The sequence below is a fragment of the Parasteatoda tepidariorum genome, chromosome 4, assembly GCF_982258835.1.
Source record: "Parasteatoda tepidariorum strain Cologne lab strain chromosome 4, Ptep-v5.0, whole genome shotgun sequence".
Lineage (NCBI taxonomy): Eukaryota > Metazoa > Arthropoda > Arachnida > Araneae > Theridiidae > Parasteatoda > Parasteatoda tepidariorum.
This window is the reverse complement of record NC_141758.1, coordinates 94,082,215-94,106,213: the sequence shown is the minus strand read 5'-3', so window position 1 is coordinate 94,106,213 and position 23,999 is coordinate 94,082,215. Positions and strand designations below refer to the sequence as shown.

The window sequence follows — 23,999 nt, the reverse complement described above, 5'->3', positions numbered from 1 at the left end:
TTAGTTTGAAACAGTATATTGAAATTAATTTGATAAAAACCATAGATTTTCTTATGTTTTAAAAATTAAGTTCCATCTTGAAAGCGGTAAATCCATCTGAAGAGTTCTTTTAGCTATGGACTGCAGATTGTGCTCACTTAGTGTATAAGAATGATATGTGTGTTTTAACAAAACTTTCAGAGACAAAAAAAAAAAACTATTTTTATTTTAAGTTGGTTTAATTGCTAAAAATAATAGATCTTCCATTATTTTTATAAATAAATTAATGCTGTTGATAGTGTTCATTGACTTATGCATGGATATACAGGAGTAAAAAAATAAATTTAGTTGTTGGTCTGAATGACCTGTCACAAAAAAATATTACTTGTCCATACCCATGCATTTCCACTGGTTGTTTTACATGCTCCTGTTAAAAGTTAATAAGGGAAATATAATGAAAAATGTCAATATAAAGAAAGTGTTACTCTGTGATTAAAATACAAATCAAAGAACAAAATTGAAATCATAAAAATCTAATTCTAAATCTAGAAAGAAATTTAAATGTGAAGAACCTATGTAAAATGAACTGTTTTATTTTTCAATGTTTATGCTATGCTTGGTATATTTATCAACTATATGGTTGACTTTTTACTTATAATTTCAGTGATATAAAAGATATTGTGGAAAATTTGTCAACAATTGCTGACTGTTTAATATGAAGTGTGAGTGATATTTTTTTAACTCTAAATTACATTTCAGAACTGAGGAAATGGATGTAACACCTATTGATGGTGCACCTTCTAGATCAAAGGATTTAAGCAAGTAAGAATTGATTAACAAGACTAATAATAATATTGATCTAATTTCTATCACTTTATTTATGTAAAAACAGTAGAATTCATTTAAATTGTTTTTTGTTTTTTTTTTTTAATTTTAACTGGATGATTTGTAAGTTTGATGCGAGAAATAACAAACTATATTCCACAATTTGCATTATTACTTGATATTTATTCTTCTACATTTTATTTCGATTATAGCTACAGTTTCGATAAGTTTTAACATAAGACCAATTTAATTTTTTACTTAATTGTTAAATCAATTTGTTATAATTAAGTTTTATTCAAAATAAAATAATAACTGATGTTATGAAGCATGACAATGATTTTAAATGCAGGGTTCTGTCTAGGTTTTTCTGAGAGGTACCTACCTATTTTGTGAAAATTTAGACATAATTTGTGAAAATTAAAAATTATAATAAAAAATCAACACAAAAATATGGATTTATTGTTTCTTACAGGATACAAAAATAAAATTTTAAGAAAAAGTATTTTGAGAAACTACCTTTTTTCCTAGAGTTGAATTTGTGAAGGTACCATTAAACGGTAGTAAATTTGGCCTGAACAGACCCCTGAAATGGGTGTTAAATTTTGAGTCAACCTGTGCATGATATTTGTCCTTCAGACTGGTAATTTTTATAATTTCTAATGCTGCAAGTTAATTTTTGATTGTTTAAAATCTATTTTTTAAACTTTTTGCTATCGAGAAACTAATCCCAGTTATGATTGTACACATGGAAGTATATTTTGCATTTAACTTTTTCCAGCTTACTTATATTGAGATTTGTCCATTTTTTTCTAGAACTTTACCTGAAGAAGCATTTAACAATTTCATTCAGGGAAAGAGACACATGCTTGTTCAAGATTATACATTTGCTGTTCAGAGTTTAGCTGTTGCATGTGAGTTATATGTGAAACATTTTGGGGAGCTTGCTGTTGAGTGCGGTGAAGTTTATTTTCTCTATGGAAAATCTTTGATTCGTTATGCACAATCTCAGTCACAAAGAGGAGTTTTAGGAGATGCTATAAATAAAGGTTAGTTTATAAACCAGTAACAAAGTAATGAAATGTTAAAATTCATTTTTGGCTTTTCAAATTATATGTAATATGTTTTTTACTTTAATGTGTTTTTTTTTCCAACTGTGAGCAGTACTCTATATTATTAGAATGAAAGTTAAAAATAAATGTTTCGTGATGTTATGAGGGCCTCTGCTAAGAACATCAAATTATTAGCCAAATTTCAAAATTCTTAGCCAAAAGCAAATCATAACGCTTTTTTATGATTTATTTTTTCCCCGCAGAAAACTCAAAATCAAAGTATAAATTTATTTAAAATTCAAATGAAGAGTCATTTTTTATTTGTAAAGTAGTAAATGAGCAATACATGGGGGAGAGGATGAGTAATGTAGGTGTTATATCTTCTTTAAAGAAACGAAAAAGGAATAGATCGACTAATTTTTTATAACTTAAGACTAGAGCAGCAATATAAAGATAAATCTGAAGCTACATTCTGTTATTGTCACAAGAAAACAAAACAAATTTTCTAAAAAAAATAATGGGAAAGAAATTGGTTACGCATTGTCTTATTCGGCAACGATCATAGTGACCTGTATTTTTCCGTAGTTTTTATTCTGCCTTAGTGTGAGTCCCAGTTATGTCTCATGTAAGAAATTTCTACTTAAAACTTAACAACTCTGTAAATTTAATTAAAAATTGTAGCTTTATTTAATGTATTATTCAAAATGAAACATAATCTGCTCATACATCAGTAACACCAAATTAACAAAGCTTTTATTAAATCGTATTAAACAGTTCACATGTTTTATGAAGCAGTTTTTTCTTAATACATTGGAAATTAAGTTTTATGAACTAAAAATTAAAATAACTGCTGCAAATAGACAATTTTCAATTTTATGCAGTTTAAATATTCTATGATAACGCTTATTTATATGTTTTTCTATCATACATCTGATTCATTAAATATATCTATTTTTATGAAGTTATAATTATGCTATTTACAATGTTCTTGAATGTAATATTGCTACCGAACTCTTTAACATTCTAAGTTATAAGATTTTTATGTGGTAATTTAAATTTATATAATTTAAACTTAATTAATTTTTAATTTGAAATAAGTCTGATATTTTTTAATCTCTAACTATATGTATTAATCCCCTCACTAATAAATTGTATAAATTTGATGTTTTATCTTCCATGAAGCAATATTTGAGCAATTATATTCTTATTATTGAACCAATATATTAAAGTAGTATTTTTTGTTTGTTGTAAATTCACGCTTGTATACTAGATCTGAATTTGCGTAAATATTATTTGATATTGAAATCTAATTCACAAATGCCAAAAATTGCACCAAAAAAAAAAATTTTTATTGCAATAGCCTTAAACTTATGGTACTTCTGTACTATCGAGTCTATATAACTACCACTGTGATCTCATTTTCATTTGGAAACTAAAATGAACATTATAATCTGAGATAGCTGCATTTTGAAGGCATAAAACTATAGCAAATAATTTCTCTTACCTCATAAATACTGCACTTATTTTGACAAAATATTATTTTTCTATCCACTTTGTTCAAAAGTTTTAATTTCTCTTCTTAGCATATAGTATTATGCTAGTTAGTCATTTTTGCTAAATAAAATGTAAAGATAACTGAGAAATCTAAGTAAAAATAAAATCTAAGGAACATGAATACCATGTGCTTAAACTCAAAATATATCTCTTATTACAACACCCAACAAAAGATTGAAAAATATTTTCATCGGATAAAAAATGATTATTGAATAATTTGAGAAGAAATTCACAAAGCTTGCTTGCATACAAGAGAATCTGAAGTGTATACGAGAATACACTTCAGTAGAATACACATAAGATAAGAATAGGTGTTCCTGTCCCTCTTTTTCTATTTATAAAGAACTTTTTATATCTATTAAACGGTAGTGTCAAATGAGAAATGATATGAATCATTTTCTAGAAAATAGTCATTAAAGTATTACAACATCTATGGAATAGCAAATAGGACTTTGTCTTGGTCAGTATATTGAACCAGTTGTACTAATTGAGGGTCATACTAAATTACATAGACTGTACTATTATAAGTTGTATTGTTACCAAAAAATTTATGTATAAATTAGTTCCTTTATAACTTTTGATGAAACTACTCTTTTTAGTATTTTTATATTCAGGTTATTTTTTCCTTTTTATATACATTTCTTAACTTAATTGTTATGCAATTTTTATTGAATATTGATAGCCTAAATTATATTGGGTTCTTTTCTTCATTTAAATTCTTTATTCGTTTTATCTAGTTCCTGGTGTTGCTAACGACGATGATGATTGTGATTCTACTGGTAAGATATTTTTTATTTTTAAAGTTTTAGGAGATAAAAATCTGTGCAATATTTCTCTTATAACATTTGTTTATGTTTTTTAGACGAAGAAGAAAATGAAAACGAGAATGAAAGTGAATCAGGTTTGTTTTTTGTTTTTTTCATGACCCTGGTTTTGAAAATGTTCATTATTTTTTCATCGAAAAAGATCTTTAGTTCCCTTTTCTAATAGTAGCAAGTCTAAAATTTAAAGAAAAATTTGTTTTAGTCAGCAAGTACACCAGTTTGAAATTTAAACTTTAATTCTTCAGAGACAAGATTCTTAGTAGAACACTAAAGTCAAGCATCATTGGCTGCTGTCAATATAGGGATTGGTGACTACTTTGATCATCCTGCATAGGGATAAAGGGTGCTTGTTACCGGTCCTTATTAAACTGTTCTTAAAAAGATTGACTTGGTGCTTCGTTAAAGTGGGGGGCATCTCCTATACAAAGAATCAAAGTTGTGATGACGTGTCTACGAATCATCCTCTACGATTTTCCAGAATGTGATCAATAGTCCATAATTAATCTCTATTGCAACCAAGTACCTAACTTTTAATAATTGATGCAATATTTTGGAATACCAAAAATGCTCTTTACTAGAGATAAAATTTCATATTCAATTCTGGAGTTTCTCTTTGCATTTTGTTTTACGTGTTAGGAATTAAAAAAAGTTTTAATGACTAATTTCCTTCTTGCTTAGACATCAAAGGCTAAGTGACGAAACTGAAAAAGTTCTCCTTTATCTGGCATATATCACAGGATCTTAGTATCTCAGGTAGGCTTGGACCCCCCAAAGTACCTAAGCTGAAACTCTTCTCTACAACTTGCTGCGAAGTTTTTGTAATGCAAGCTTTAGTTCTAAATGCAGAACTAGTTTAAGCTTTTTAACGCTTTGGAAAATCTAAATCTTCGGGTTTTTTTTTTAATAGCTTTTATTTTCTTGTTTGTTTTTCATTTGTGAATGTAGACATTTTGTTTTTAACTTATGGGCAAACTTAACTATTCCTTTAGTAATTTAAATTCAAAGCAATTTTTCTACTATGATTGTAAATAAATTACCTTGATGCAATAAATTGTGATGAAGCTCTTTCTATTTCGAAAAAAATCCTTGAAAATCAATAGAATGTTTCAGTTTTTAAAAAAGTGCTTACTACAACAAATTGTCGCTTGTACTATAGTAAAGCATGACCACAGATTCTCTACTTTTACTTTAACCTTCAAAGCTTTTCAGTAAATCTTGTACATATAAATTTTGTTGCTACGCATTATTTATTGGAGCAAATTAGTTGAAAAAATTAAAACTTTTAATCTGTAAAACTGTCAATAAAATCATGATTTTCCCTTGCTTGATGTGTGAATTACCCATTTTTATTTCTATGTCTGCATGTTGTCTACTTTAAGTCCATACAAACCATATGACTTCAAATAGTTAATTACATTGTAAGAGCGATAGTTCATAACAAAATGTTTGTAAATTAAAAAAATTTCTTTTATAAAAGTCAACAATTTTATGATATTCCTCACATGATCCATGTAAAAATTCTAGTCAGGACTTTTATGAAAGCAAGACTGACAAAAGCAAGAAAAATGAAGCATGCAATGCAGTATCATGAACATCATATGTAAAAAAAAAAAATTATTGATTTTAACATTAAAATTTTTTGATTGCAAGTTTTTGGATACATTTTATGTTGTGTAATAAATGATTTTCTTTTTTATTGTCTCTGTGTAGTTCCAATTGCATCAAATCAAATTATTGGTGGTTCTACTAGTCTAGACATAGACTGCTCGTCTAATTTCCCAATAATTGAAAATTAACCAAATTTACCAAATTCATTATTTTCTTGCATTTGTCAGCCTTGCTTTCTTAAAAGTCCTGATGATTCTTTTTGGTTATTTTATTTTTAACTTTTAAATTTAAGTTGTATTTTTTGTTCTCGTCTGGCAATGTGCCACTTGAATTTTCTTTTCTTGCTGTGCATTATTGTGTAATGTTCAACAATCTGCACTAAACAAAAAACATTTCTTTTTATCTCATTTTTTAGGAGAAGATAAAGAGAAAGAAGGTGAAAAAAATGGCTCAGGTAAATTGACTGTTTCTGTGATTATTTTTATTGTGTATAGAATTGAAATAAGCAATTTCTTTTGAAAAAATTGTTCTATGTCTTTAATTATAAAAACCATGTGTATCAATTTTAGGTTTAAATCAAATCTTAAGTTTCTAAGAAAATCTTTTTCCTTTTATTTTTAACATGTTTTAAAAAATATTGTTAATATATCTTTTTACTAGGTATTCTGCTCACTGCATTATCAAACTTTTAATAAATTCCAGGAAATAATTTAAATTTTAACAAAATAATGTATGGTTACCTTTGGCCAACTAAAGCAAAAAAGCGATCAACTTTCAATCAAACTTTTAACCAATTCCAGAGAAATATTTAAATTGTAGATACAATTGTGCAGAGTTACCATTGGCAACTAAAAAGACGGTTTTTGACTTTTTTGAGCAAAAAAGCGATCAAAAGAAACTATTTTTAAAAAGAGGCAACGTTTTGAAGATTCGGATGACTATTTCTTCAGAGATCATGTTATTTATATAATCAGCGACAGATTTTTCGGCACTTTTCTGCTGTTTCTAATTGCAAAAGAAAGAGATCCATTGTTAAGGAAAACATGCTAGAAAAAAAAAATTAAGTATAAGGAGGAAAAATTCAAAAAAAGTTTTTTGTTTTTCACCCAGGGTTGCTGCAATTCAATCTGCCTTTGTGTAGTAGTTCTTTCTAAATAATGCTATTAATCATTGTTTAAACTAGTTGTCTGAATTTCTCCCTAATAATAATTCTTGTACAGGGGTTTCATTTTCGCTTGATAACAATGATTCTTTAATCTTTATATTTGTTCTGTTAACTTAATTATTTCAATACATAACTGTTATTTATTTCATTAGTAAAGAATATTTTTCCTTTGCTTTTAATTTTTTAAGAGTAATTTTTATAGTTAATAGGTAAGATTTATTTCTTCAAATTTGCTTTTATTCTTCGCAAATTACAATGTACATATTACAACACAGTTAAATACTATGCAATCTGATTCCCGTATCAACTAAATTTTATATTTAAGAAAAATTGCACATTTTGAATTTGTTTTCCTGCAATTTTAAAATCAAGCATCAAAGTGTGTATTTACTTTTTTTAAAAATAAAATACAATGATTAACTGTGATAAATTATGAAAATTTTTTAACTCTATTCAATTTACATGTATTATAAAATATCATGATTCATTTTCACGGAATGTAAAAATCGAATGTTGCAACTCATTTTCAGTTGATTTTTAAAAAGTGTGGTTATCATGATCAGTATTAACATGATTTTTAAGAAAAATCAAGATTAAAAATAACACCTAACTTTAACTGAACGAATTTGAAAAGAAATGAAAAAAAACTTGCAATTCATTATTTTTGCAATTACCCCCTGTACTATTTAAAATGTGATACATAAAAAAAATTTAATTTCTGTTATTAGCTTTTTTATTTTCCTTGCCTAACTTACCTTTGTAATTGTAGAAGTTGGGGATAACGAACAGTTTTGATGGAAACTTGCCGCGGTTTAATTTACAATTGCTTTCTGTCTCCAAAATTAAATTTTATTTATCTTTAGTTATAAAATTTATCTTTATTTAATTCATTTTATTCTTGATAGCTGTAAAAAATATTGTCTTGATTTTGAAGCAGTAGTGGAAGTACTTAATATTAAATAAACTAAATGTTTTTTAAAAAAACACTATAAGTTCTAAGAAATAAAGTTTTGATTTTTTGTGAGTATAAGACCAATCTGCCTATGTTTTTTTAAACTATTGTATTGTACATTTGGATGATGCAATTTCTTTAATTTATTTTAAAAGGTTGCTACATGAAAAAATAAACTTAATTATTTCTATTAGTGGCCTATGTAAGCTACTATTTTTTATATTTAAGGCTACTAATGCAACAATTCTAGGACAATTGTGGTAGAAACCTTAACTGAGGTGAAGCCTACAAATGTACTGTAGAAAGTTTAATTGTGGGATTCTCTGCCATGCAATTTTGTCTACTCCGAAATTAAAAGTATTTTTGCTAGGCCATTCAAGGGGATTAACTTTTAAAGTCTTGTATAATTTTGTCAAAATATTTTTCAAAACTTTCAATAATGTTAAATTGTTTTCATCTAACTATAAATATGTCAAACTCCTTTGAAATCAAGTTTGTATATTGCCTATTAAAGCTTTTTTTATGTATATATATATAAAACATTTTGTAATATTTGTTGCAATGTTCAATGCCTGATGAATATAGTGTTTTTATAAGATTATTGTAGAGTAACGTAACCAGTCTTTAACCATAACTCCATCTTAATTTATTTATTTATTTTTTTAGCTACTGAAGAAAATGAGACTGAAACGGAAGAAAAAGAGCCTTCTGAGTCCACAGACTCACCACAACATGTTGAGAATGAAGTAGATTCCAAAGAAAAAGAACCTGAAACAAATGCCGCAGAACCAGATGTTTCAAGGCAGAATGAATCAAGTAATGAGGAAAATCCCGAAGCAGAGGTGAATGATTAAATATTTATGATAAATTATGTGGTTATTGATTTTATTAACATGCTGGATCTTAAAAAAGAAATGTTAACTCGAATTTTTCACAATTATTTTATTGTTAGGCAATAATTTCCAAAATACCATCCCTTGGGATTCAGTTTCTACTGCTTAACTTTTAAGAAGTATAATATGGTATTATAGTTTTGCACTTGAAAGTGTTTTCAATTTGCTCTTAAAGTGATGAGTGTATCACCTGTCATCATTGAACAAATGGCTTTGCAGCTGTTTTCAATCTTTAAAAGCTAGAATATATTTGGTATTTTCTTTTAGATTCACTATTAGTTATTTGAACATTAAAGGTTTAAAGAATAACTTCATGCTCTCCAGAATCCTGCTATTTTATTGCTTGCATATGAATAATCAAAATGCTATTTTTTAATCTTGTTATTAGTAGGAATATTTGATGAAAATTACTCTTCTCAAAAACCTATAAATATATTGTTTAAAATTTATCTGTACTACATAACTTTTAACGTGATTTAAATTTGAGCTTAACGTACTGCGATGTTTTTTTTTATTTTTAGTCTTTTCTAATATCCAGAGAATGTTTAGCAAGATCAAGTAATAACTTTCTTACACTTTCATTTTCTTACAATTCTTTTAAAGATTAAAAAATACTTTCTTACAGTTTCACCCAATCAAGACTTCTAGTGAAATGCTTCAAAATTGACATTCAAAGACTTGCTTGTTGCCACAATTACGCTTATATTTTACGGCTTTTTGTCAGGACACGTGTTTGCCATTCACAGAGTATTCATATCATGTATGTGACAAGCTGTATTAGTTCTGTAATTCATATTCACATAACTTTAAAATTATTCAAAAGCAGAGATGATATTTATTAGATCTTCTAAATCTCAATTTTTTTGTTGTCACATTGACTTATGCATATTTTATTTGATTAAATTGTTTCTAAGAAGATTTTTATTTAACAGTTGCTTTACTCATGAGGAATATCATTCCTTTTAATCAATTCTTAATTATATTCCTTGTCATAAACGTGCAAAATCTTAACTTTGCCTGGTAACCAGTTTTAAATGTCAATTTGAATTCACGATGTTGGTACTATTCTTAGCCGTATGTTTAGGCATCTTTGCATTGTTCAAACTATATCATTACATTAATTTCATTGTATAACTGCATTATTTTGCGGAACAATCGTTTTTTAATAAATGCATTAAGTGTTGGTAGTGTTCTATATTATTTTCTTTGAAGGTTTTTTTTTTCCTGCATAAATCTTAGGAAAATATTTCATTCCAGCATAAAAGGGTGCTCTGATGCATAAAAAGTTTTTTTTTACAGGCCTAGTAACAAAGTTTCTTTCACGACCATTTCATATATTAATATCAGACTACTTCCAGACCTTTTGTAAACCGCCCTGTTTTTGTGAAAACATTTATTCATAATTTTTTGTATTTATTTTAAGCTTTGATTTAGATTATTTCAGACAGTTTTTATGATAAAGTGAAAGTTATGCACAAAATCATATAAAAACAAATAATTAAGCATAAATGTCATTAGCTCCATTCTTCAATAGAATTTTGTGTAGAGCTTATTTTTTAAATTGAGATTTATGCATTTTTAAAGAAACTATGTTAATTTCCTATACGTTTCTAAAACTTTTAAAGTAATTTTAAAATAACTACTTTATAAGATAATTTAAAAATATATAGAAAGTTCCTGTGGCATTGAAGGCAAGATTTTTGTTAAATGTAACTCATGTATTGCAGGATGATGATTTGGAACTGGCCTGGAATATCCTTGAAGCTGCTAAATCTATATTTATGAGGTAAGGTGAAGTGAATTTGCATAATCTGAAATGACTTTGAAAAATTCCATATTCATTAAAAAAATTTTTATCTAATTCTGTTTTACAGGCAAGGTGAGGAAAATAAAGAGGCTCAATTAAAGGTTGCAGAAATTTTACAACTACTAGCAGAAACTAGTCTTGAAACTGATAACTATCCTCAAGCAATAAGTGATCTCAAATCTTGTCTTTCAATACAAGAAAAACATCTTGCCCCTGATGATAGAATTCTTGCTCATACGTATCCTTTTAATTCTGAGTGATTTAATTTGATTTTGAATAACTTATTTAAAGCTTACAAAATAGCAACATAGTCACTCAAGGGTGAGATTCATTCTTTCAGGAATTAAGAATTTATAGAGTTTTTGAAATGTATCAATACTTTTAAAATGTAAAATTTTTTTTTTTTTTAAATACTGAACAATTGTAAGGAATTTGCTATTTTAGTAATTATTATTTACATTTCATTTTTTGAATCAAAGATTAATAATTAAATTTACTTAGCATTTATTGGAATTAATATTAATGAGAGAAATCACTTATGAAACAGGCCAAAAGATTTGTTTCCATGACATACTATTATCGGTATTACATATTATCTTTTTTATATTAGATCTTTTAATATTTTTTTTTTAATAAGTATAATTGTTATTAAATGTAGTCGTTAAAAAGTATGTGCTGAATTCTATTTTTATATTTTCTTTCTTAAACTGCTAATGCATTAGCGTAAAAGTTCATTCTGGTTTTGCTATAATTTTGTAAGTTTTTTTTTAAAACTTTTTGCCAAATTATTTAAAATAGACAATTTATTTCTGCTGATTAGGTTAGATTGGTTTTATTTTTGATTTAGCAAACTTGAAATAAATTGCTGAATAATAGATCTTGCTTGCGTTAACTAATCCTTCCCATTACTATTGATTAGCTTTTGATCCAGATCAGTGATTCTCAACCTTTTTTTTGTTGCGGCACACAATGAAAAAAATTAAATTAAAAGTTGTTTAATTACCTATTTTACACTGTGTTAAATAGTTTGTGATAATAATTATGAATGTGAAATAAAATATGTACTACAAAAGCACATTTATTAAGGGGTTAATTATTTCTTTCGACCAATTTTTTATTAGTAGGTTATTATTTTTTTGCTAGTTATTATTTGTTAGCTTGTTTTCTATAATTAACTGTTATTTTTTTGTGATTTCATGTTAACTAGTTTTTTTGCTAATTATTAATTGTTAGCTTAATTTTTGTTAGTTATCCTTTATTAATTTGTAATTTTAGTTATCCTTCGTTAATTTGTTTATTAATTTCATAGCTTACTTTAATGATTAGCTCTTACAACATATTTTAAAATTGTGTGTCATATACAATTTAAACACTTCCATCTTATTTTAAGATTATCGGAGACAATACAATCGCGGACAAAGATGTTCACGCTGTTAAAGCGTGGAAAATTTTTAAAAAGTGTATATATATATATATATACACACTTTTCTCTAATTTAATACATGTTTCTTTAATTTTATTATAATAAGAAAAAGTATTATAATTTTTATTGTATTATTTCTAATATTTGGCGGCATGCAAAAGTGCCGCCACACAGTGGTTAAGAATCACTGATCTAGATTGTTACCGTCTGTGTCAACTGTCATATACTTTATTCCTTATATTTTCACCACAAAATTTTAGCTATTTCAAGGAAAAAGAATCATCCAAATTTTATGTAGATTGAGAATATTTTTTGTAAATTTCATACAATTTCCTATAAGTTACCTTATTTTTAATTCCTTCAATTAATTTCAGCAATTTTACCAATCTTTAAAATCAAAGTTACCATACTTCTTCAATGTGTAATTCTTTAACAGTTTTAAAAGATATTATCAATTGGGTTTAGCCTATATGCTTCAAAAAATGTATGATGGAGCTATAGAAAACTTCGTTAAAACTAAGAAACTCTTTGAACTTAGAAAAGAAAACCTAAAAAATACCCCAGTATCTGAAACAGTTGGTGGGTTTGAAGCCGCAGAGCGGCAAAAGGAATTGGAAGAAATTGATGGCATCATTACCGATATCAAAGAAAAGATTGAAGATACTGAAGAATTAGTACGGAATGCAAAGAACGAATTGCAAGAGGCAATTATCAAAAAAGAACAGGAAGCAGAGGTTTGTATAATTTAATTTTTCAAAATGATTTGCGCACTAGAACCCAATTATAATTTTTTGCAACTCTAACCTTAAATGCGCATTTTATTCTTGTGACGACTGAATGAAAGATTTTATTTCCCATCAAAATTAGTCAAAGCTTTTGTTATTTTATCTGGTTTGATAAATGTTTACTTTTCTGAGAATTTATAAAATGAACTTATATTTATCCATTTATGTTATTACAAATTCCATTTATTTTAATTTTATCTTTTAACTTAAATGAGTTCTTTTTAATCTAAGGTTTTTTTTAAAAATGATATTTTTGACTGTTATTTACTTATTTATTCATTTTTATCTAACATGTATTTTACTATTAAAGAAGTATAATATTAAGTTGTTAAATTTAAGGAAATGCATACTTTTGTATCAAGCAATTCTTATATAACATGGCAGTTTCAAATGTGTAAAAACTGCAAATTGTATATTTTGTAACATAGCAAAATAAATATATTTTTTATTATGAAATTTTCAAATGTATAAATAACATACTGTCTAATACCCTGTTTTAAATGTATTTAAAAGAACTTTGAACTTATGAAAGTTTTGAAGTACCATAAGTTACTTTAACAAAAATCAGAACTGTTTGATACTTTTCAAATATGTGCATTTAAAGTTTGTAATCACATAGTATTACAAACCTGAGTTGTTGTTTTTTACATGCCCGTTTGAAGTGTCGAGAGCCTGCTAAAAAGTGTACTAGATTTAATACTCTTTTCTGCTCTGCTACACATTTCTTGCCAGCATTTATACCTTAATCAATCCATAATCTTTTATACATATTTTTTTTAAAAACTTTTGAACATTGAAATTATTTTAATTTCAGATTGAATTTGGAAAGCCAACTAATCCAACTGTTTCCAGTAGTAAACCAGTGTCAAATATAACACATTTGTTAAAGCGAAAGGTAATCAAATCATCTGTTTTGTATTAGTGCTTTTTTACATTGATGATTTCTATATTGTGAATGAAATGTCATCTATACATATTGGCTGTACTGTAATGACTACCTTAATGTATATTAATGTCTGGTCAATGAGTTGTACTACACCTGCCCAAGGTTAAGAAAACTGTGGGGCAAGGTGTGGGTCATTTTTCTCACTTAATATCACTATTTTTAAGGCTTATTCACTTATCTCACTTTTTTTTTTTAAATTTTTATTTCACAATTTTTTTCCCATTTCAATGAAAATGAAGTTTTTACATTTCTGTCTTCATTGAACCTGTGATATTGCAGTCAACTTGCGGTAGTAAAGGACTGGCCCAAATATGTGGGGCATTAAGAAGGATTGATAATGTGAAGAGAAAGAGAAATTTTCCACTTTCAAATGAATACCTCTTAAAATTCATTGCATCGAGGAATGATTTTATTAATCATCTATTTTAAATTTTGTTTCCTTATCTGTAGTGGAGCTGCAGAACATGTTATTTTGCGTATTTCTTCTTGAATTGAATTTTCTTTTGCTATAGGGTTCATTTGTACCTTACAAGTGCTTAACTTCGCATCATAATTATAATGTTGCACTATAAATAACTGTTGATGAGAATGAATCAATCTACTTGTTTTAAGTTCAAAAAACTTTCTGTAGTTTATGATTATTTGACTTTCTTTTTAAGCAAAAATATTTTCTAATTAATTTGCAGCACACAAAATCGCCTTCTTATGTTATTCATATCCGTTTTTCTTTTTCCACGCTTTTTCTCTTGTGCTCTGCAATCTTGTACCTGCATTATTAAATAAAAATATTTTTATTATTACTCTGCTGAGTTTAAGTTAAGGTATAGGTAGTTATGCTCTTATCATAAACTAGTATAAAACATTTCTGGTAGAAATTTATAACACTTATTTAAAAAATAATATTTATTACCCCTAAGAGGTTAGAGAAACTTTTTCATAAATCATGTTTTAATACAACTTTGAAATACTATTTCCTGCTTAGATCTAATTAATACACTTTATTCATTTAGAAACCAGACGAAGATGGAAATGATTCTGAATCTAAACGTGTAAAGACCAGTCCTAGTGTTCCCAATGGAGAATCCACAGTATGTTTCTTACCCAAAATATGCATGCTTAGTTATTTTAGTTAGGGTTGGGATTTCAGTCAGAACCTAAAATTAAACAAAGAGAAACACTATGAGGAATTATAAATTATTCTTTTTAACCATAATATAAATCTTATAGTGTTAATAGAATACTTTGATTTTCTTTTTAGTAAACAATCTAGGCTTTTGAAAGCTAAATGTAGAAAAATTATTTTCTCAATTTTGTTTTTTTAAAATACTGGATAATTTATAATTATTAAAGTATTTATTAAATATCTTTAAATTTTAAATAATACAAAAAAATAAAAAAAAAATTTTTTTTGCTACATGTTAAATTTTTCTTGGAAAATGTTTATTTCAGAATTCATTCAAGAAGTTTAAAGCTTTGGAATATTTTTAATTTTAAAAATTGCTTGATTTTTTTTTTTCATTATTAAATTTTTTAATAAATATATTAATTTATATTATTTTGTTGGAAATGTTCTTATATAAGAGCTAAATATAGATTTATTCTTGAGAAGGATTTATTTCATAATTTTTTCAAATGGTAGTGTAGAGCTTTAAAAAATATTTAATACATTTTATTCTTACAAATTGCTAGTTTTTTTTTAAAATTGTTTAATAATTATCCTTTTTTACGTATTTAATTTAAATCTGTATGGTCAAAAATATACTGTAAGTTAATAATTCCTTTTTGACTTAATATTTATTTCTTTAATATACTGCAGCGGCTTCTCAAATTTTTTTTTGTTTTTAGACGTAAATATTTTCTCTAATGAAAACTGAAAAAATTTTGTCTCTTAATAATTGTGGTTTAAACAAAAAATTTTACTGATTATTTAGCTCAAAAAATTAATGAATATCTTTTTTAAGATCCATTTAAATACCTAAATTTTAATTTCTGTGCATAATTGCATTCTTGCATGCAGCTAATGAATATTTTTCAAAGCTTGCTGCTGATTTCTTAATTTTAGTTCTTTGCTTAGCTTTAGCATTCTTAGCTCTCAGAAAATTCATTTCTAAACTTTGAATTTGCTTGTATTAAATTTTCATTGTAATTTAAAAATGCTGTATATTTAAATTTATTAAAAATCATTTTGAAGATAAACAGGTTCCCTTTTAAATACATTTAAAAAGAATGATATTTGTGTAGTTTTAAAATTACTTCCTATCTAGTGGAAACTTCAGCTATCCTATCTATCTTCGAGCAGATTTAACAGGGATGATTGTATTTCGAGTGTATCCCAGATTTCCTGGTTTTCCGTATCAACCTTCCATGTCTAGAAACTAGGAGTACAGTGTTTTCACTACAACGCGAGAATCTCGCATATTTTTTTCTTTTCTCGCATTAAAAAATGATTACCACGAGAAATTTGCGCATTCTATAAATCAATTTCAAAATTCGCGAATTTCTCGCATTTTGGGAAAAGCTTCAAATTACGCCAATTAGTATAAAATCCGTTTCACTTTTCTTCCTGGATCTTTCATTATTTTCAACATTTGCCCCGTTATCTAGCTTCCCTATTTACCAGTATTGTTCAGAACTTTTTCGATCAACAGAACACAACCTCTCTGAACCACGGAACCCCTTTCAGAACACATTTCTATGCAACCACGTGTTTACCGTAGGTAAGGTTTTTTCATGTAAGACGCTCAAATTTTTTATGCACTAATGTAAGATGGACAAATACCTAGTAAAGGCAAAATCTTCTATGATTATGCAGCAAGAATATTCAATGCTTTAAAAAATAGAAGACGTTAAAAATGTATTATAATGAAAGAAATTTTTTTTTCAAGTCTATTTGTATTTTTTCAGTTTTTAGAAATCTCACCCTGTTTTTGAGAAAGGGTGAGAAATTCTCACCCATTTTTTTTCTATGATGAAAACACTGGAGTAGTGCATGCAAATTTCACGTATCGTAAGACTATAGATTCCTGATCTTCCACTAATCAAAACTTACAATCTGACTGTATTTTCACTGCAATCAAAAATTTAAATTTTGAAACTTTCACTAAATGTTAATGAGACATTTTCATTCGTGTTATTCTCCCAGCTTTTTTATTTATTTTGTTGTCGGATTTTCGTTTTTACTATTTGAAACTACGCTGAAATCCGCTAATACAGTTCATATTCACTCGATTTTAAGATAAAACCTTAAATTTCGTATTTACCTGATTTATAAGTGAAACATTGTGATTTGTATTCACGCAAATTTAAAATTCATTTGTATTCACTTATTTTTGATGTCCAACATCATAACTTCGGTAACTATAAGAACCAAGCTTTTTCCTTAAATTAGTTACAATTAAGGTATGATATTCTTCATTCCTAGATAATATCTTAGTTCCAAATATTAGGGTGACCTGGGGTAATTCTTGATCCAAAAAAATGCAAACATCTATTTTGTGAAAAAACTATTCAAGATAGAATTTTAATATTTACTGGAAATTTGAGGCTATATGAGACGAGTCCTATGCTACCTTCTTTCGTTTGAAAATCTAATTAGAATTTAAAAGATTTTAAATTTTTAGTGATCGGGAATTACCCCTTCTCTTGATCATTTCTGGGGTAATTATTGATCACCAGTTTTTATAGTAAATGGGCAGTTTAAAAATAATTATACAATGGTAATTAACAAATAAGACATTAAGATCAAACAAATAAACCAAAAAGATATTTTTTAGCAGCTATTAAGACGTTTTATTTAAAAGCCGGGATAAAGATTAACATTTCAGCTCTGGCAGCAGCTCTCACACTGAAATTTTCATTTTCAATCATTAAAAGAAATTTGCTATTTTTGCTTTCTAGAAGCTTAGTATCCTTTTTAAGCTTATAATTTCTCACCATATTTATATTAGGTTAATTTATCAACTTAAAAATTATTCTAACAATGTACACACATAAAATTAAGATAGAAGAAAGGTAAGGCAAGCTAGAAATGGTGCATATCAGAACAAATTTGTCTTGTATACAGTTAAAAACAAATTTTGTGATTATAGTTAAAATATATTTTATAGTTGTTCCACTTAATAAATATGATCTGTTATTTAAGAAAAGATAATTAACTATTTATTAGCTATTTTTTATACTATTTATAATAAGAAATGAAAATGATCAGGAATTGCCCCAGTGATCAATAATTACCCCATCTGTCGGGGGGCAACATTTGATATAGTTTCCTATAATCAATTACAATGTTTACAGTAGATGTGAAACAATTAAACAAAAGCTTACACTATTTTAATATCAAAGAAAAAGAAAGTAACTCAAAATATTTATTATTAAGAGAAGGAGGGGGATCTTAGCAGAAATGTGCACATTTTAAAACCCATCTTTGAAATGGAAAATGCAGAAAGCATTTTAAAAGATACTTATTTTGTTAGATTAAACAAAAAACTATTATTAAGTAAATGTAGTTATACTTTAGTAAAATGTACAAGCCTTCTTGTCCATGTCTCAAATTTAAAAAAAAAAATTTTAAAAAAAATAAAACTTAGGTGATCATTATTTACCCCAGAAACAGAGTGATCGTGAATTACCCCGGGTCACCCTATATTAAACATGCATGCATAGGTATTAATTTTCTTAATATAATTTTCAATTAATAATTAAAAATTTTTAATTAATCTTTAAATATCTAAGATATTTGCCTATTTCATAATAATTAAAAATAAAAAAAATGTCTTACTTTTGTTAATAGTTTTAAAAGTTTATTCAGTTTTATGAACATAGTAAAAAAATTTATTTTTTGTGAATAGACAAAGTATCTCATTGCAACAGTTGTTCCAAAATTATCTGTTACAACTTTGTACTTATTAGGATAAAATGAGGCACTTTAAGATTTGTAACTCAAATGTATGCAGTTTAGCAAAGCCCCTGCACTAAGGTTCTAAGGTTATTAGTCTGTAAATTAGCCAAATATCAAAAGCATTAGCCAAATTTCAGAATTCTAATCTTAGTTCTAATCATAAATTCAAAAGCTAATCTTGAAAAAAAAAATTTATAGACATTTTCTATTAAAAAACTTCAAATCAAAATACAAATTTTCTATAAATTAATTTATTTTATAAAATTCAAATTAAGTCATTTTGCAGTTGGAAAAAAGTAAATGAGCAATGAATGGGAGAGAGATTGAAAAAAGCATTTGATTTTTTGTCTTTGAGGAAAAGATGTAGGTTATTCTAATTTTTGATAACTTATTAGATTAGAGCATTAATATGAGCGCAACACTGAAGCAACATTATGTTATTATACATGATATTGTCGTGAGGGAGCATATTTTCTACAAAATTGGTTGGATAATAATATGCATCCTGCTACCAATTAATCTTTCATTGACTCAAACTGTAGGTCATAATTCCGTCATCTGGTATCGTGTGGTTTGGCTTACTTAGTTATCTGTATTGTACCATAGTTTATCTCAAGCTTACATAATCTCTCTTGATGCTTACATTATCTGGACATTCTGATTGGTTAAAGGCGATATCTAATGGAAATGACTTTAATCCAATAAAAAAATTACAGGATTTGTGCTGAAAATTCCCTTTGACCTTTTTTTTCTGACCAAGAATGTATATTCAGAAGAGAATGTATATCTTTTCCGAAGAAAATATCATTCACCAATACTTTCTCCGATACAATTTTCACAGAATTTACAATTTTATCGCATTTGGCGAGGTGGCGAATGCTTAGTGTGGCCCTGTATGAGATATAATCCCTGTTAGAAAAAAAAGAGAAAGAAAATGTCTGTACCTACTCTATGGGGGGGGGTACCTTGTCTGGCTGTTGTACAAGATCAAAACTGTTGATCCTGATATTTCTTGTCATGTTTCTGTTGAAAACTGGCTGCTGAAACAAACATTGATCAATTATAAGATCAACTTGTCTGGCTGTTGAAATCAATTCGTTTTCATTTTACACATCTAGCAATTGGTATTTCATACATATTTAAGATGCAGGAATTCATACAAGATTTTGTCAACTCTTGCCTTTTTTGATTTGGTCAAAAATTAGTTGGACATTTGTGTATTTGTTTATCTCCTAGAAAATTTCTTTTTTTTTGTCCTGTTTTATACTACACCGTTTACGTAATATAAGACTCGTTTAATAATTAAGATTATAGTTTTAAATGATAATATTGAGTTTTCATGCAATTTTAAATTTCTTTTAAACTGTTAAGATATGATATGGTAGGTTTTTAAGTTAATGAGTTTCCAAATTGCTCTTCATATAATATGTTAATTCGACTTTAAAGTTCTTATTAGTTTTTTTAAATTTTTTTTTTTTTTTTAGTGTTAATGATTTCTGAATTTTTTACAGGTTGCCAAGTGATTCCAAAAGTTAGTTCCCCACCGATCCGTCACAAAGCAAAGATGATTGTAAATATTTTTGTGTAGCGTAATTTGTGGTTCACCTTCTTTATTTTTTAGAATATCCATGTTTGTACATTTTTACATTAAAAATGCATCTTTTCTTAAAATAGAATTTTTCTTTTATATTGCTCAAACATGAACAAAATTTCAGACGGAGTTCCCTAATTTATCAAAACATATTGCTTTTTTATAGTCATTTTGTCACATTTAGATATAACTTATTTGTCACGAATCCTTTTTAATATTTATTCATTTCTGTCATTCACGGATGCCACTCTTCAGTCCTAAAGACTGAAATCAGTCTTGAGAAAAAGTCTGGTCTAAATTTAGTCCTGTTAATATCTATTTTCACTTTGTTTTTTTAATTTTTTCTTTTTTTTAAAAGAAATATGTAACAAATATTTTCTATTAAAAGTATATAAAAATACTACTTTTTCATAATTATTGCTATATTTCCCTAATTTAAATTGAGATTTTTTTAATGAAATTTTTAGAGCCAAGGTAAAAAATTTATAATGATGAAGTGAAAAATAAGTAAAGGTATGAATGACTCAAAGAAAAAGTCAGTGGTTACTGTTTGTTGGGTAAGTTAACTGTTACGTTTGCTGTAAAAATAGACTGATAAAGCAATTGGGGCCATTCTCGGGGAAAGCTACATTTTGCAGTCACTGAGCTTTTTCTGAAAATTCTGCTGAACAATGCTAGATCGTGTTAATTAGTCAAATAAGTTCAGTGTTGGCATTTTTTTAGAGTGGCCTCACCCTTGCTGTCATTACCACTTATTGCCCTATTTTAAATTGAAACTTTACAATATGATACCAAAAATAAAGGATTCTAAAATTGTATTAATTAGAAGGTTCCGCCCCATGCTCCTCAACCCCGGGAAAGCATTCGCAGTTCCCTTCAGATTAATTCATAATCTGAGTCACCTTCGCTTGTTCAATGATACATTCTGGGGTCTGTCCAGGCCAAATTTACTACCATTTAGCGGTACCTTCACAAATTCAACTTTAGGAAAAACGGTAGTTTCACAAAATACTTTCTCTTAAAATTTTATTTTTTTATCCTGTAAGAAAGGATTAATCCATATTTTTGTGTTGATTTTTTAATATAATTTTTAATTTTCACAAATTGTCTAAATTTTCACAAAATAGGTGCCTGTCAGAAAAACCTAGACAGACCCCTGACATTATTTCAGACTAGCTTTGTATACACTTTTGATGACTGAAATTTAGAGTAAATAGTTCATGAAACTTTTTTCTGTACATGCACACATTATTAATTTGAAATTGCAAACAGTTTTTACAAATTTTTCTTAAGCCCACAATCCTAAAATTCATTGTTCAGAAGCACAACATCAATAAATCCTTTATTTTATAAAGTTAAGAAATTTATTGGAAAAAAAAGAGTAAGAAAAACAAATATGGTTAGTAAGGAAAATTTAAGTAGTACTTTGTAGTTGAAATAAAATTTTAGCTTGAATTAAATTTTAACAATTCATATTTCTCTAAGGCAATTCTCAAATTTTTAATCCCATAAAATTAATTTTTTATACGTACGTGAACGAGTAAGAGGCTAAATCTTTCTATTTTGTAGCAAAATCAAACAATGTATTGAACGCTAATAAATAAATAAACAAAACTAACACTCTTAGATCAAACAATCGGACTTTCGGATGACTCAATTTGAATGGTCCGAGGGCCTAACTTTAAGAATGTGAAATGATTAGTGTAAAAAAGACTATATATTAAGAGTCAAGAAATTTCCCCCACCAAAACGTACTTGCTTTGAAGAAACATTTTTCCTTCAACGTATGCAGATTCTTGACCCTTAAAATAATGGGAATAGTCGCAATCTAGAGAAAAAAAATAGTCCCAACAAATTAGTGAGAGCAGTTAGAGCCTTCTCATGTTTGCATTTTTTAGTTATACACACGGCTGACGATTCTAAGGTTGCTCAGTAATCATTTAATTTATTCCTTTTTCTTGTGGCGTCAGACATAGTTCAATGCATTTTTTGACAGTATACTTGGCGCAGTAATTACGAATTTCGTCCCACTTTATTTACTTTCTATAGTTAGTCATGTATTATTGAAATACATTTTCCTCACTTTTTTAATTTTCAAATTTCGTATTTTACTTTGATTTTTCGTAAGTTATTTTAAAAAATATTATTTACATCGGATTTTTATTTTCTCTAAAATAATTTCTATTCCTCAGTCCTTGTTATTTTTCAAACATTTTTAAGTTAAATGGGACTTTTTGTTAATTTTTGTGATTAATTTTGTAACCCGTGCTAAGTCAATACACGTAAATTGTTATTTTCTGTCTGAAATCATGGTGCGATGCCTGTACATCATGGAAAATAAACGAGAAAGAGAAAGCATTCTCATTTTGACCAGGAATCATATTTTGGTTGGTTTCAGTAATCACTCTTTCATATCTTCCAGCTCAGTTGAGTGTTATGTGCATTGAGAACGTTGAACGACTATCTATTTTCTTGTATTTATTACATACACTTTTTTTTTAAAAAAAACTAAATTTCATTTAAATTTGTGCAGTGATTCTGGAGATAAAAAGACAGAATTTGAGAAATCTATATTTTGAATACTAGTGTCATTATGAAACAATGCAGCAAAGTCAATATTTTATTGGACAAATGATGACATAGACATAAGATTAAATTCCATTCAATTTTACAAACTTAACTATCTCTAATCTTATTCCAGATTAATTCCTCTTTTTATTAATTCTAATAAGTTCATTCAGTCAAGTTTTCAATTTAATTTTTTTAAGTGAATGAATGAAAAGTTACGAGACAATTTAGATAAACATGAACACAATCTAGGTACAGACAATTAGAGTAGTTAAGGGTTTTAAACAGAGAACACCTGATTAAACTTTGTTGTCTTTACTTAAAAATATAAACTATAGCATCCATAATTGATCATTTTTTCCCCTTGCTTCCTTTTAAAGTAATACAAATTAGTTCAAGGTATTATTTTTTAAAATTTAAATGTGTATTTACGAAACGAATAAAAACTTTCAATCACAAGTATAATTTTACAAACAAATTAATGAAATAAGTTTTTGTACATAAGTAATGCGAATCAAGATTATTTGAAGTACCTGCACTGCACAGAATCACAAATTAAAAGTGCGTGAGCATGCGAGATATTACGCGAAAGTGCGAAACCTCTCTAATAACGTTTAAGTTGAAACGAAATAATAGTTTGTGTTGCAGTAGTGCAAATGCTTACCGAAATTTTCAGCATACTGATGAATAAATTTATGAATAACTTTTACTAATGACTACTACTAATGAATAATTTTAATTGATAAATAAATTTAATAGGTAAACAAAATTAAAAAGAAATTATTTTCAATTCTATGACGCAATAACGTTGTCCTTGTTTTTTTGCCACACCCGGTAATTAAAAAAAAAGTGATAAAAAATCTAAATTTGATTCTTAAAATCGATTATTTTAATGTCTGCATTTGTATTCTGGAGACACAAAAATCAAGAAAATCAGGACAAAAAGCTCAAAATAAGGACAAAATATTTCTTATAAGGAGTAGCAGGATAATTACAAGTGTGTGTATCCAGGTTTTCCTGATCAGATAAAACTAGGAATTCACATATTTTCAAAATTCGATGTTTGATACCCAAAATGTTGCTACTAAAACAATTTAAAGAAAAAATTATTAAAAACAATTTCAATCACAAAT

General features: G+C 27.1%; 1 protein-coding gene and 1 long non-coding RNA gene across 3 annotated transcripts in view; one reads left to right on the top strand and one right to left on the bottom strand.

The window, feature by feature from the left end:
* The window catches only part of Nasp (Nuclear autoantigenic sperm protein), a 23,093-nt gene extending 2,715 nt beyond the window's left edge, over window positions 1–20,378 (top strand). Inside the window, exons 2-13 of one of the 2 annotated variants that reach the window (XM_016048349.4) lie at window positions 739–801; window positions 1,618–1,850; window positions 4,145–4,186; window positions 4,270–4,308; window positions 6,255–6,293; window positions 8,623–8,798; window positions 10,577–10,635; window positions 10,724–10,894; window positions 12,525–12,813; window positions 13,679–13,759; window positions 14,821–14,898; window positions 20,219–20,378. In XM_016048349.4, coding sequence (XP_015903835.1) covers window positions 739–801; window positions 1,618–1,850; window positions 4,145–4,186; window positions 4,270–4,308; window positions 6,255–6,293; window positions 8,623–8,798; window positions 10,577–10,635; window positions 10,724–10,894; window positions 12,525–12,813; window positions 13,679–13,759; window positions 14,821–14,898; window positions 20,219–20,230 — 1,282 coding nt within the window. In that variant the 3' untranslated portion in view covers window positions 20,231–20,378. The remainder of the gene's footprint in view (window positions 1–738; window positions 802–1,617; window positions 1,851–4,144; window positions 4,187–4,269; window positions 4,309–6,254; window positions 6,294–8,622; window positions 8,799–10,576; window positions 10,636–10,723; window positions 10,895–12,524; window positions 12,814–13,678; window positions 13,760–14,820; window positions 14,899–20,218) is intronic. The other variant, XM_016048350.4, reaches the window with a different exon arrangement.
* Window positions 14,860–23,999, bottom strand: LOC139425930 (uncharacterized). The gene is made up of 3 exons (XR_011637067.2): window positions 23,862–23,999; window positions 19,652–19,747; window positions 14,860–14,964 (listed from the first exon to the last, which is right to left on the bottom strand). It is a non-coding gene; the product is annotated as an uncharacterized LOC139425930 (long non-coding RNA).